The sequence below is a fragment of the Hyalella azteca genome, unplaced genomic scaffold (assembly GCF_000764305.2).
Source record: "Hyalella azteca isolate HAZT.00-mixed unplaced genomic scaffold, Hazt_2.0.2 contig11006, whole genome shotgun sequence".
Taxonomy (NCBI): Eukaryota; Metazoa; Arthropoda; class Malacostraca; order Amphipoda; family Hyalellidae; genus Hyalella; species Hyalella azteca.
Window position 1 is genome coordinate 15,638 of NW_025941019.1, and position 15,555 is coordinate 31,192.

General features: G+C 42.8%; 1 protein-coding gene across 1 annotated transcript in view; it reads right to left on the reverse strand.

The window, feature by feature from the left end:
- Positions 1–3,933: 3,933 nt before the first annotated feature.
- The window catches only part of LOC108680762 (helicase SRCAP), an 18,311-nt gene continuing 6,689 nt past the window's right edge, over positions 3,934–15,555 (reverse strand). Inside the window, exons 2-3 of the mRNA XM_018169658.2 lie at positions 6,500–7,627; positions 3,934–5,826 (exon numbers count right to left, since the gene is read on the reverse strand). Coding sequence (XP_018025147.2) covers positions 4,876–5,826; positions 6,500–7,624 — 2,076 coding nt within the window. The 5' untranslated portion in view covers positions 7,625–7,627 and the 3' untranslated portion in view covers positions 3,934–4,875. The remainder of the gene's footprint in view (positions 5,827–6,499; positions 7,628–15,555) is intronic.

Genomic DNA, 15,555 nt, shown 5'->3' on the forward strand with positions numbered 1-15,555 from the left:
TACTTGTCCGGTTATTTCTTAAGCTATTTCTACGGGCATTGAAAATAACACTTAGAACAATTGATGGGTCACGGTGTGTCCAAATAGTGACATACTTTCTGCATGTAGCACTGATACGCCCAAACTGAATCAAGATGACCCACATAAGGGCAAAAACTGTATCACTATTTGGAAAAAATCTCTTTCATTCTTCTGAGTGAACTCCTTCTTACAGCCCATACCGACACACCTACACTCTTAATGCTATTCCTACCTGTAATGCAAATAAATCTGACAAATATGAAGTATTATCTAGATAAAGTTATACATTATTGAGAATCTTATTTATTTGTGAACAGGAATTGTCTTCAAAATTTTAACTTTGTTTCTAAAAACTCATTTATTTCACAAAATAAAATTCGTTGTGAATAAACTCAGCGAAATTGAGCATCGAAACGAACAAACTCATGTCGCATTCTCGACTCACCGGCTTCTTATTCGTTAATTAATTCTCAGTTAATTAAATTGAAGCGATTAACATGATTATTTTATAATCCCCATTGAATTTTGCGCTGATGAACTCGGGGAGTTCCTAGACATGTGGTGATTACATGTGGTGATTGTGTTGACATGAGGGAACCATGGGATTAAATTATATTTATCGAACCTTCCATTTGGACAAATTTTAAGACACATTGAACCCATTACTGTACCTCTTATCAGAAAGCTTGAGAGATTAAACTCAAAAGAAGTCCTCAATAAAACTGGCATTATTTTTAACCATAACCAAACACTTATCTAGTACAATAAAGTAATGCGTGTACAAGTAGAAATATTTAATATATTCATATAGTTAATGAATATTTCAAATAATCGAGAGAATCACACGTGTATATTTTAAACTAAATTAATTTTGAAAAAAAAAATAAAATTATACTCGAGTATTTTCCACACATCATTTATGTAATTTTTTCCCATACATTTTCAAGAAGAAAAGAGAAACAGAACTTCAACAATATTCTTAGACTGGATAAGACGTTCACAATACGAACTATCGGCGCGCTATCGTCGGCCGCACAACAAGCTTCGCTAGCCTTATAATTTAAGCTAATTCTCTGACATATAAATCTCCGCATTGGTCATTCGGTGAGATTCAAAAATAAGACAATTCCTGTATATCATTCCCATTGTTATTTCCTACCTTGGATACACTTATAAATGCAAAATATTATATATTCGTCATTAACACGGGAACGCCTCCAATAATAACCGAAAATTGGAAATTGGACACGATTTTTGTTGGCATCCAGTCACGAAATTTTCACACTTAGTTACAAACACTTATTTGAATCGCGTAAAATAAGCAGAAAGAAATCACGGAAACTTACGTGCAAATTAGTTCACGAATGAACAGGGGTATTTTGTTATGGATTTTATTTACAATTTTATTAAGAATACAATCTTCCTTGTAGCGATAATTTCTACCTATCATTTGGTATTAAAATTTCTTCGTAGTGCAATCGAATTATCTACACAATCAAACTTTTCAGGCGTGATGAAATTGTAAATTACGCAGCAAATTAATGGACATAATTGTATGGCTCCTTCCATTTTTTGAATCTTAAAAGACCAATTAAAAACTCCGGTAAATAGGATCGATTTTTTCATGAGCATTCGAATATTTTCGTAGCCTTCACTCGATTAAAAAAATTATATAATAATATAATAATAATGATAATAATGTAATAAAAATGATATAATAATGATCCTATAATAATATTGGAAGGAGACAGCAATCACCAATTGTTATTCGTTGTACTACCTACTTACACATTAATACTATGAATGTAGAATCTAATAAATAAAAGGTACGTAACAAGATTCAATGGGACTTGACATAAACCTCAATAACGAGTGGGGATCTACCTATAGTATCAAAAATGAGGGTAAAGTGGAACTCATCGGCACCTCACACTTCAGGGAATCTGAGGGTAAAAATGGGGGCTATACATTCGGTGCCACTGTGAAATAATGGAAAAACAAGACAGGGCTCAGAATGTTCAAAAAGAGGAAGCAGAAAAGGAAATTTCGGTATTAGGTGCCTTGGGGTTTGGGGTTATATATACCTTGGGGTTTGGTTAAATATTTTTGGATTCCGTGTGTTCAGAACGACTATGGAGGTATTTGGCACAGCTGAAACACTACTGCTATTGGCGAGTTACTATTGATATTCATTGGCCATTTAGAACTTTTCTAATATTAAAGTATGCAGAACTTTTCTCTCACATGTTTGACACGGTAATTATTATTGCAAATTTTGACAACTTAATTAAGCTTGAAGCTTGAGTGTAAAGCGAACACTGCGGGGTGGCGGCCATGCCAGCCCAGAGCCATCACAGAGAAAGTTTTGGTCGCAGTTTACTTTCTTCATTAATAGACTGAAAAAACGGTAAAGGTCAATGATGGCATTTATATTGAGGATATATAAAACAGTCCGCATGTGCTCCAATATATGCATCGTGTTATAATCAACACGTTGACTCCGAAGTGGTACATAAGCGTACCACGAGGTGTATTACTCCAGGATGTATAGTGGTGCATAATTCAGGGGTGCCTGGTGGACTAAAAAACGGCTAAGTGCGCGAACAAAATAGGGCAAAAAAGGCCTAAAACTCAATATATACTAGTATATTTGTAGGTTTCGGTGTAAAAATTCCATTTATATTTTTTTGAACTTTTATAAATTTAATTAGGAAGTACCCCAATCATAAATTTTAACCGGCCAATTTAACTGAAAAAAAAGATCTAAATCGCAGAATTTTATCCGGAAAAGTGACCGTCTGGCAACCCCGTTTCATAATAGTACTAAAAATGAAATAATAGTACAAGTTGAAGTAATCGGAGTCAACGTGTTTATGAAACGAGTAATGCTACACGCAGATTTTCATACGCAATTTTTGGCACATGAAATGCAAGTTAATGAAGGAATAAAATGCAAGTTATGCAACTTCCCTTCAGCCCAATGAAAGTTGACACAACAGCGAAAAGTGAAGAAAGCCTCTATGTTCAAGAAGAAATACAGTTCAATTAATCGACCAGTAACGATGTTCAAATAGAAATGAACGGTTACACTAATGTCTGCTTTGGAGGTAGCAACAATAGCAGACTGATATGTTCAATTAGGCGAGATTACGTGATTACGCGTCACGTTAGCAGACAGAAGACTCAGGTGTTTGCAACGTATAAATGTTATGTGTTCCGGACGTAGCATGCAGTCCCAGGCCACGCTAGCTCTGTACTCCGCCGCCCTCAGCACCGAGTAGGAAACAAGTCCTCGCTTCCAAGGTAATTCTGTAATTACCTTGGAGTTTGTAATTGGAGTACGCAGGCAAATACTTAGTACGCAGGCACGTACGAGCATTTATTACGCGGTGCAGCTGCATGCGAAGCTCATAGCGAAACAGTCCACTGAACGCGGGAAGATTTTTATTTATGAGAAAATGTCTGATCGCTACAGCAAAGGAAAGTTTTAAACGTTCAATTAGAATTGACCAAATCACATAAATAAAAATGAAACGTAAGATGGCTTGGAATAAGTAAGCTAAACAAGAGAGCTTGGCCCTTCAGGCAAATGACGTTGAAAAAATGTTGAGTAAGGTTATTTTATTAACGTTATTCAACGTTGTAGTTGTTTATTAACGTTATTTCAACGTTGAAGTTGTTTATCAACGTTATTTCAACGTTGATTACAGGTTGTTTTATCAACGTTGATTTCAGGTTTTTTTATCAACGTTTTTTCAACGTGAGATGCCCAGGGGCGAGTAAACTGAATCACATGCCCTGGCGAGGCGAAGTCTCACCAATACACCGAGAACAATGCACATAATTTATATAGTAAAAACATACGATAAAAATAAGATAACAAACAGGACAACAATAATGCAGCGATCAGCCGGCACACTATAAGGTACATTTATAAAAATTTGGACAATGTCTCACTCAGTTCTTTGAGTGTACGGCCGTCACATAACCGGCACGAATTGTCCACGGGAGGCCGTCGAAAAATCGTCCATGATTACTCAAGATATTTAACGTATAATAAAGAATAAAGTTTCGACAGCCAGCTACAAAAATTCCATAATATTTTAATATAGAGTACAAGAGCGACACAAGGATCAAGTTAAAAAAATACCAGTAAGAAATAACTTAAATTCGAAATATTTATATAAATTTTGGTTAAAAACGATCAGAAGAATCCATGGTTAAGATCAAATAAACACAGTAAGTTGATATTGAATATATAATTGGGCTTAAGCTTTGAAATACACCGACATCATCATCTCATTTAAACGTCATCCATGGATAAGTCATATAGGGTGCACGAGTTACACAACGTACAACAAAAACCTTCGTAAAAAATATAAAGAAGTTTAATGACATAACAAAGCATGGAAAATACGATGAGCTTCATGATATCCAACGACAGGGATTGTGACCAGGAAGGCTGAGGTCTACCTGGATGATGTGTTTCGGAATACGAAGACTCGTGGTCACGGACACGAGGCGATGAACAGCGATGATGAAAACGAAGACGAGGGATGTTTAGTGGACGTTTTAGAGAAGTTTGGGGATGTTCAGACACTTACAAGCACGTCCAGTAACGCATAAGGACGTCCAGTAACGGGTAAGGACGTCCAGTAACGGGTAAGGACGTCCAGTAACGGGTAAGGACGTCCAGTAACGGGTAAGGACGTCCAGTAACGCGTAAGGACGTCCAGTAACGGGTAAGGACGTCCAGTAACGCGTAAGGACGTCCAGTAACGCGTAAGGACGTCCAGTAACGCATAAGGAAGTCCAGTAACGCGTAAGGACGTCATGAGACGTCCACGAGAGTCTCTAGGTGGCGGTAGGGTCTGGGGAGGAGGCAGCAGGTCGCCAGAGCGGCGTGTCCGACGGGGCCTCAGAGTTGGGAGATGAGGAAGAATAAGGAGCTGATATAGACGGGGAAGGAGTTCTGGGGCTCTTATTCAGGATGAGGGGAGAGTTTTTTTGGACGGGGGAATGAAGTCCTGAGGGAGGAGACTGACTGCCAGTCCTATGTTTTTGGGGACACCTGGCATCATTTGGAGTCTTTGGGCTGGGGGAAGTCGGTTGGGGAGCGGGACTCCCCGAAGAGCTTTGCTGGAGACATGAGGGGGATGTCCTAGAAGAGAGGGCCGGACGGTCTGCTGTGTAAATGGATGCCGACCCTCGAGAAAGATTCATGGGACTTCCATCAGGTTCAGTAACTTCGGTGTTTTTCCTCGCGTCAAAAGGAACAAGCTCTTCTTTTATCGCTGGTGAGCCTCTGAACTCCGGAGCAGATGTTCCTGCCGAATGTTCCGAACACGAAGAGGTACTTTGATGCTCAGCATATGGCAGGAACAAACCCGGGCCACATCCACGAGTTGAAACGTACGTAGTCCCAGGGACTCCAGAAGTCGAAGGTGTCGCGGAGGTGGTCACCGTAGAGTAAGGAGATGGCATGGAACCAGTACTGGACTGTATGGTACCAGACGGCATGGTACCGGACTGTATGGTACCAGACGGCATGGTGCCGGACGGTTCAAGGGACCGTGCACCTAATTGCTGTTGTTGAGACCGATGGGTCAGCTGCGGTTTTTGTGGATCCACAACGGATTTCTTCTTTGGTTTAACGACGGTTTTGGTCAGTGAGACGCAGAGATCGCCGACTTGCAGCTGTCTGACACTGAGGCCGTACTTGTCGAAGGTCTTCTGAGGGTTGCAGGAAGACCAACCGAAGTTCAGCACAAAAAAAGGATGGTCGACGCTGGGCTCCACCGACATCTGAAATACAAGACAACGGTCACAACACGTTACGTATCATTCATGCGGGACTCAGAAGGATATTGTGGCAAGTCAAAGGCTATCGTCCTACAATATCAAAAGAAAGGAACGTTTGAAACAGGAAGAGTCTAAGAAGCAACATCGTTTGAACAAGAAAGTGTTCGAATATGTAACAACTTTGTATCAGGTAATGTTAAAAGTGGCGAAAAGTTACAATTTAATGAAGATTAAATTTAACAAAGGTTGGTGTATGAAATTAAATTATGCCTCAAATGAAGTTGGTGGATTTTCGGGTAAACGGAAATTCTTCGCCGATTTCTAACCAAGAATTACAAAAAGCTGAAATAAACATCTGCCTCAATAAAATGTTCATGGTTACAGAGACGCCCCAGCGTCAGGACCTGAAACATCAATAAATAGAGCGCAATTATAGAATGAAAACATTTTGGAGAACATTTTCCGGAGAACATTCATGAATTCATAACATTCGTTACGGGAGAAGACACAAACATGAAGACACCCAGGATTTTCAATTACAGCTCATAACCAACTAGACAAATGACCGTTGTAAAGCGTTGATCTCGAGATGATTTAGCGTAAAATAGTTTAATTAACGTTGCTCAATTATTAATCGTCAGATGGCTGGCGGGGAAGGAGCTTTAAAAAATCCCACCTCAGTATTGCGAGACATGAAGTTGAAGGTGATGGTGGCGGTGCCGCCAGACGACGCCATGACGATGCTGGACACGAATGGCGGGTCCAGCTTGAGGTCGTCGGCAGCGTCCGCGGCGTTGATGAAGTCCTCAGTCCTCATGTCCTCAACCCGCCTCACCTCAGACCCCACGGCCACCAGCGCCCCCTTCTGAAAGTGGGCGTAGTAAGTCCCAGCGGCCTCTCCATCGTCCCTCTTCGGTGATTTTCGAGGGGAAGCTCTGGGAGAAACTCCCACAGGGGGTCTGAAATTCGCCGATGAAGTTGCGGAGTTGCCAAGAGGTTCAGGGGATGCGATCCGAGGTCCTTTAGGGGGCCTTTGAAGAGGAGTACGTGAAGCGGGCGTAGGAAAGGGGAATGATGAGGTTTGAGTGTTCCTTCTTTTAGGGCTTGGTTCGCCGTGGAGGTTCCGGGAATGAGCCTCGAATGAGGATAAAGGGGAAGAGTGTAAATCTGGCCTGGGTTCTCTTAGATCAGAGGACGCGGGTTCAGGTACTGGAAGAGGAGGAGGGGGTGGCGGAGGAGGAGGAAGAAGGGGAGGACCAAGAGGTCTTAAATGAGGTATAAGTTGACTAGGATTAGGTGGGGAATGTACAGACGGTTGATCAGCATGTCGAGGACCCACGATAGGGCGAGGACGGATTGGGGCAGGTCGGGGTTGATACTCCCTCAGGTATGGGTAGGGGGTCGCGAACATTGGGTGACTATAGTACGCGGCTCGCGTGGGTAAGTTAGAAAAATGTGAATAATAATCAGGTATCGCCGACGCCGAATGAGATGCAGCTTGGGATGCAGCTGCAAACGGCAAGTGCTCGGCCCGGGCTGGGGTGATGCGGGCGACCTCCGCGAGCCACGGCGCAGTGAAGGGCTGCAGGTGCGCGCTCGACGTCGTAGGATGCGTTAAGCTCCTAACCAAGCTGTCCTTAGGATCAGCGACGGCGTTCTTGTTGTGGTCGTAAGGATGCTTGAGGGCATCCAGCCCCCCGCTGGCCACGTCCATCTTGTAGGGCAGCGCCTCCAGCAGCGTCCGCGCCGCCGCCATAGCGTGCAGGCGACTGTCGGTCATCTCGCGCGCCCCCACCACCATCTCCTGCTGGGGGCACCGACATTAGGGCTGTTTGGTGCAGAGACTGGGGACTAGTACAGAGACTGGGGACTGGTACATAGACTGGTACAGAGACTAGGGACTGGTACAGAGACTGGGGACTGGTTCAGAGACTGGGGACTAGTACAGTCATTGGAGACTAGTATAAGGATTAAACACTAGTATAGCGAATGCTGGGGCACGACTAAGGTGAGCACAAAACGTGCAGTTGAAATGTATAGCGGAATGTACAGTATAGTTTACCAGTATAGCGTGCAGTGAAAATTTACAGTATATAGTTGACCAGTATAGCGCGCAGTGGAAATGTACAGTTTAGTTGGCCAGCATAGCGTCATAAGATGGAAATGTGAGACTTCACCATCTGCTGCAGGTGGCGATAAATGTTTACAACATCACGATGAAACTATTGTTTGCCCAACATTTTATATCTCAAACGGAAGAATATTTTAAATTTTTTGACCGCTGATGAATAATGATGTCAAGCCAGAATTATTTAATTATTTTATGATTAACGTATCATTTCATATCATTGCAGTTATGTAATGCGTTCACCATACATCATTGATGCAGGCAGAAAATGGTAAGCCCACAGCATGCTAAAGTGATGAAGACTTCAAAGCGATACAATAAAAAACAGTGATGTTGATTGTAGTAGTTTTTATTAATAATGAACTAAAAAAACATAACACGCAAACAGACTAATAGCTCAGTAATCGAAGAAGCAGGATAAGACCACCTAACAAAATGTGTTTGAACGGTAGAGAAATCAGTGAGGAAGAAAGGGTTTTATCATACCATGAATAAAATCCAACATTTTCCATTCAAATGCATGAATTTTTGCGTATCAATTGCCAAGTTTTGCGTGAGGTGGAGAGAGATTACGTGTGTGCGAGTAGCGAACACGTCGTGAACACGTCGAGCTGTGCCAGCTGCAGCAAGCACAAACAGCAGCAGCAACACGCACAAACAGCAGCAGCAACAAGCACAAGCAGCAAGAACAAGCACAAACAGCAGCAGCAACAACAAGCACAAACATCAGCAGCAACAAGCACAAACAGCAACAGCAACAAGCACAAACAGCAGCAGCAACAAGCACAAACAGCAGCAGCAACAAGCACAAACAGCAGCAGCAACAAGNTGGTCGTAGTTCAGAGAGATGGTCGTAGTTCAGAGAGATGGTCGTAGTTCAGAGAGATGGTCGTAGTTCAGAGAGATGGTCGTAGTTCAGAGAGATGGTCGTAGTTCAGAGAGATGGTCGTAGTTCAAAGAGATGGTCGTAGTTCAAAGAGATGGTCGTAGTTCAAAGAGATGGTCGTAGTTCGAAGAGATGGTCGTTATAGTTCCAAGAGATGGTTGTATAGTTCCAAGAGATGGTCGTAGTTCTAAGAGATGGTCGTAGTTCTAAGAGATGGTCGTAGTCTCTAAGCAACTTGCTCGCGACGCTCTTTATCGCTTCTCGTACTCATGGACAGTTCTTAGCTCCGTGTTTATCCTGTCTCTTATACACATCTAGATGTGTATAAGAGACAGCCCTCATGCAGGGCACATTGAGTCCCCCCCTCACCGAGCCCCCACTCCCTCACACCTCGAGCCTTCCCCCTCCCCTCATCTCGCAAGCCGCCCCCCCTCCCCCCAAGATGATGTCATAGCTGCAGCGGCTGTGAGAAAGAAATATAATTCCAAGAATTATTAATTCACTAAAATTCACATGGTATTGTGTGATTTAATTTAAATTACAAAAAATATTATTTAAACATAATTTAATACGAAGAAGTTATAATAATGATATATTATAATAATGACCCGAAAGCTGTTTTTAAATCAAATATAAAAAACATTTTACCTTGGTTTGTAAGCTTTCTTATTCATTTATGTCTCTCTGTTAATAACTTAAACAATATCGACTTTATATTGTTGATCATTGTAATTATTATAACCCCCATAATGTATACAACATGCATTATATAATAAATTGTACATATAATATAAACATAATAGATTTCTAACGATAACATAATCTCCCATTATTATAATCCATATGCTGATGTATATACTATAGATAGAATGATAGTGACGCGAGATGAAACTCAGAATGATGATGGCTTGTCACATGAAGACCATGGTGATGATGCGCTCTATTTATACGCATCACATCTGCACCACCACACTTCATCACACTGACACATGTGGTGAAGGCTGAGGTGTACATCACACTTTAATAAAACGCTGCAACTTGTGGTGATGTGGCAGCTGCCACATGTGGTAGTAAGATGCCACGTGATGCCACACTTTGCCACATGATGCCAAGCAGACTAGCAACAGATATCCATCTATAGTCCACAGACCCTATATTTACAGTATATTTACCGTATTTCAGACAAATGACGTTGAAACGTCGATGATTAACACTTGATTTCGTTGATAAACATCAATTACGAGGGGAGCGCTGCCGTAGCCCAAAAATTTGACTCTATTAAGGGGACCGGCTACCCTCCGGAAAAACTTCTACAGTTATTATCCGATCATCATGAAACTTCACATACGTACGTAAAATGTAAAAAAAAGAACATGAATTTTTCGAAAAAATTGATAGAAAACGTGAAATTCATAGAAAACAGCTAAAAAGGGGTACTTTAGAAAATCTATCTCCTCCTACAAATATCATCCTACAACATCGAGAAACGTATCATTCGATTCGTAAAGACCATACCTATCGACTCTCACATCACTTTTTTTCATTTTCCACATAGTTTTTTTTGGCGTTTTTTCCCATTTTTCTCATTTTTCCCCCATCCCCCCCCACCTTCTCCCCCATATAAAAAACGAACCAGACAGAAATTCAAAAAAGTGATGTGACAATCGATAGGTATGGTCTTTACGAATCGAATGGTATATGTCTCATTGCTGTAGCTTAAAAACTGTAGGAGGAGATAGGTTTGCCGTGAGACCAATAAGAGGTTTTCACTACGCCCAAAAAACTGCCGGGCGGCACGTAAAAGTATGTAAAAGAGTCGTAACGTAGCCAACATATCGTAAGTAAGCCTTAAACCAAGTCAGGAAGGCATAGAGCGTCTGGCTGTACACCTCTCACCTTGCTGTCATGATAGACACTGCCTTCTTTGGCGACAGGAGTCACAACTCACAGGAGGCTGTATTTACAGTCCCGCCTTCGAATTACTCTCATAGGGATTACTTAAGGCCGCCCACTACCGCCCCCTGTTCGACGTTACGTTGCATTTGTAAAAATTCACCTAGAATGATGATTCTGGTACCGTTCGACGCGTCAAAAAGTAAGCTTTGAGATGAGTATAAGCACCGGATAATGCCATAATTAGCCGCTTTACGTCAGACGTTCCTTTTTAGTGTGTCCAGCCTTCGAATTAATCCCATAGGCTTTAGTGAAGAGCCCTAAAAACTGCCCCCCTTTGGGGAGCTGTCACGAAATAATTTTTCGGCGTAGAGGGATGATTCTGGTACCGTTCAATGCGTCAGAAAGTAAGCTTTAAGATGAGCACAAAAACCGGAAAACACCAAAATTGAAAATTTTAGGGTAGCCGGTCCCCTTAAATCAGCCCAAGAGCCAATGCCAACCCTCTACATGCAATAGAAATAGTCAGCATAACACCTATGCAGCCGTTCTTACTTGCCTCATCTCGCCACACCAGCTTGAAACAAGCAATGCCTCAGCCCACAAGCTGATATTCCAAACGGATTACGCCCAATAGCTCTTACACCAATGATTTAAGCCATCACTTCTTACAAATGCCGTAAGCCACAGGGTCCGCAGACCGCACCAGACTGCCGTAAATGGGAACGGCCCCGCACCGGACTGTCGCATCACCTTACCCACTTCGCAGGCGTAAGCCCAGCCCTGACGCTCACCAGCATCTTCTTCCTCCACACTTACCTCCTTCTCTCCACCTTTCCGCGAAAAGGTTAGGTTAGGTTAGGTTAGGTTTGGTTAGAGCTGGTACCGAAAGGGGGGGGAGCAGGGGGTAAGCGTGGAGGTTTAGCCTCCAGAAGAACGGACAGGCAGGTGAATAGCCTCCAGAAGAACGGACAGGCTGGAGAGGTAGCAGTGTACTGATAGCACTGTGGCGCAGGGCGTTCTTTATCGAAAGTGGGGAAGGGGCTAGGCTGCATGGAATAGAAATATTTTGGGGTTTAGCGTGTGGGTTACGACCATAGTATATGCGGCCTGCAGCTCATTGGCTCGCTGGTTTACATCCATGAAGGGATTTAGTCCCTGTGGCTTTCAGCAAGTAATCATGTTGGCTAATTTGCTCTGCAGCATGCTTGCGCACGGGGTGAAGTATGAAAATTATGCTGGTATTGGGCAATGTTGGGCTATTTCAGTCGCCCCATTACGAGTAGATGCCGTAGAAAAACGTTGATTACGAGCTGATTTCGTAAAAAAACGTAGATTGCTAGTTGATTACATTAAAAAACGTTAGTTACGAGTTGATTTTGTTGATTACGAAATTTTATCGCTGGAATAACGTATAATCACCATTATATCACAGTTAGGAGCCTGGTGAGTGGGTGGGGTGTGTAGGCCCAGGGTCCAGCGGTCGCTATACATAGTCTATACATATTCGCTATATAGTCTATACATAATCGCTATACATAGTCTATATAGTCGCTATATAGTCCATACACAGTCGCTATACATAGTCTATATAGTCGCTATATAGTCTATACATAGTCGCTATATAGTCTATATAGTCTATACATAGTCGCTATACATAGTCTATATAGTCGCTATATAGTCTATACATAGTCGCGTTATCGTCTTGACGCCTGCTGCTATCTCGGGGCAGGAGGGCGCGAACTTCTTATCTTTATTCTGCTCGTAATTCACGCTCAGGCTTGGCTATAGTATTCTGCCCCAAACCTGGCAGGTATTCTGCCCCAAACCTGGCAGGTATTCTGCCCCAAAAACCAGTCAAGATCCTCGAAGTAAAAAAATTCCATCATTTTTCGTACCAAATGACAGGTCGAAGATTTTGAGATTTACGCTCAAGCCTTGCAATTACGCATATTAATTTCGACACTCATGGCGATCATTGAAATATTCAGGAATGTTACATGAAATTAAAAACATTGAAGGAAAACTCGTCTCTACTTTGAAACATGCAACATAAGGAGAGCATTAGACCAGTCTCATCAAAGTTGAACTTTAATTGGTTCGCCCTCGTGAAGTTGTTGATAATTAACCTGAATTTAATTCTTAAATAACGTGACAAATTATTGGAGAATCCCGTCTGTGAATTGGTCTTTGGTGCGTAATGTTTAGCTCCACATAATTCTGTGTGATGTGTGATGAGTGGCAGATGTGGCCAATTCTGTGTGATGTGTGATGAGTGGCAGATGTGGCCAAGTCTGTGTGATGTGTGATGAGTGGCAGATGTGGCCAAGTCTGCGCGTGATGTGTGATGAGTGGCAGATGTGGCCAAGTCTGTGTGATGTGTGATGAGTGGCAGATGTGGCCAAGTCTGTGTGATGTGTGATGAGTGGCAGATGTGGCCAAGTCTGCGCGTGATGTGTGATGAGTGGCAGATGTGGCCAATTCTGTGTGATGTGTGGCCAATTTTTCCACAGCTGGGCGTATAGCGCATGTACCAGAACGAATTGCACAAAATATTTGCGAAATTATAATGTTTCTTTTTTTACAGCCCATTCAGTTTAGTACAACATTACGGTACATCCGCACTGGTGATCCTTACCTAATCTCAAACTAACACCAATAGCAATAAAGTTTAGATTTTTGAAAAATCTACTGTAGAAATGAGGAAAGATTGTAGATACACAACAGACAAGCTCAGTAGAGAAGCAGGGGCAGTGAATGCAGTGAATTACATAAACATTCATAAGAACTATCGCCTAAGTGAACAATATTTATTATTAAGACTATCAGTCCAACGTATAATTGTTTATCGAAACTATAGCACAACGATTTGTAAAAAGGTCCTCGTGCGCCGCGGAAAAGCTTTGTTTACAAAATGTGCAAAGTACATTATCACGATTGCAAATAATTTGTTCTGATTGAGAGGGGAAATTTAATATTTCATTTCATAAGTCAGCGTGGTTACTTTGATTTAGCGAGGCTTCATTTGAGCGCCGCGCAGCAGAACAAAGCTGCCGGCTGTGACCTGCGACTCGGACTAGGCGGGCGAGGTTTTCTCGGCGCGGGGTATGGGGAAGAGTCGGGGCAAGGTTGGGGGAGAGTCGGGGCAAGGTTGGGGGAGAGTCTGGGCAGGGTTTTGGAAGAGTCGTCAGTCGTGGTAGGGTCGGGGAAGAGTCGGAGCAGGGTTGGGGATAGTCGGGGCAGGGTCGGGGGAGAGTCGGAGAGGAGTCGTGGCAGGGTGGAAGCATGGTCGGGGCAGGGTATAGGTAACGATTAAGAGGGTCGTGCCAAAGTCTGGGCTAGTGGGTAATGTCAGAATGATCGAGGCAGAGAGTATTGACAGAAGGGTGATGGGTCAAGACAGGGTCGGAGAAATGCCGGGGCAAAGTATTAGCAGCATTAGCAGAGGTGGGGGAAGGTCTGGGCTAATTCGGGGCAGGGTCGGGGAAGAGTATTGTCAGAGGGGAGGTAGGGTCTGGGCTAAGTCGGGGTAGAGTATTGGCAGAGGTGGGGGAGGGTCTGGGGAGGGTCGGGGCAGGGTCTGGGCAGGGTCGCGTCACCGTTATGGCGCCCCGGGCGCCCGCCGCCCACCGAACAAAGCGACGCTGCGACGACCTTCCAAGGCCTCCCAGCACCCGGGTCATGCGCCTGCCAGCGTGCGTACCTGCGTACACTGGGCGTACCGTGCGTACCTGCGTACACTGGGCGTACCGTGCGTACCTGCGTACACTGGGCGTACCATGCGTACCTGTGTACACTGGGCGTACCGTGCGTACCTGCGTATACTGGGTAACGGTAACTGTGCCTGCACTGTAAACTCAGTGTGCCTGTAGACCTTGCATTAATAGGTCCCGAGCGTACCATTAAAATCTGCATACCTGCGTATTTTGCGCACCGGTTTTTCATCAGGTGCTTAATTTTGTAGTATAATTAGGCAGATTTGTGCTTCATGCACAAATCTGTCTCTGATGAAATATTAATTTTATTTTACCGGCACAAATACACTTGGCGTCACACTCTTGATGTTCATCTATCACTTCAATTTAAAATTTCAGTCTGCATGTAAGACAAAGTACTATAGTGCATGTATGAAAGTTCTGGACTTAGATAAAATTAATTAATTTGTACTATTTTAATGACAAATCATGGAAGCAGAAGTGCGGTAGGTCGCTCATTTTTAGTTTGGATTAGAACATATAGAAGATAATTATTTAATGGGAATATGGATTATAGGATTGATTAAACCATCAAACATCGGTTTGAAAGAAACCTGTTTAGAAGTAATTTTAGATTTCTGAGGAACTGTCGTGTACGAATAATAAATATATCGAATAATTGATTAAGTTTCGAACAATTCGTGAGATAAATACATTGTTAATGTAGGAAGCAGCTGCCATCTTCGTCTGCTAATACGTTAACGAGTCAAGTTTAATTGTCTCGCATATATAATATATTTGAATATAATGAGACAAGTTAATAGCCAGTCAATTAATGAGATCAATGAGATGATAAACAAATGAAATCAACAGGCCGCTCAACTAATGAGATCAACGAGCCGATCAACTAATGAGATCAACGAGCCGATCAACTAATGAGATCAACGAGACGCTCAACTAGTGAGATCAACGAGACGCTCAACTAATGAGATCAACGAGCCGCTCAACTAATGAGATCAACGAGCCGATCAACTAATGAGATCAACGAGACGCTCAACTAATGAGATCAACGAGACGCTCAACTAATGAGATCAACGAGACGCTCAACTAATGAGATCAACGAGACGCTC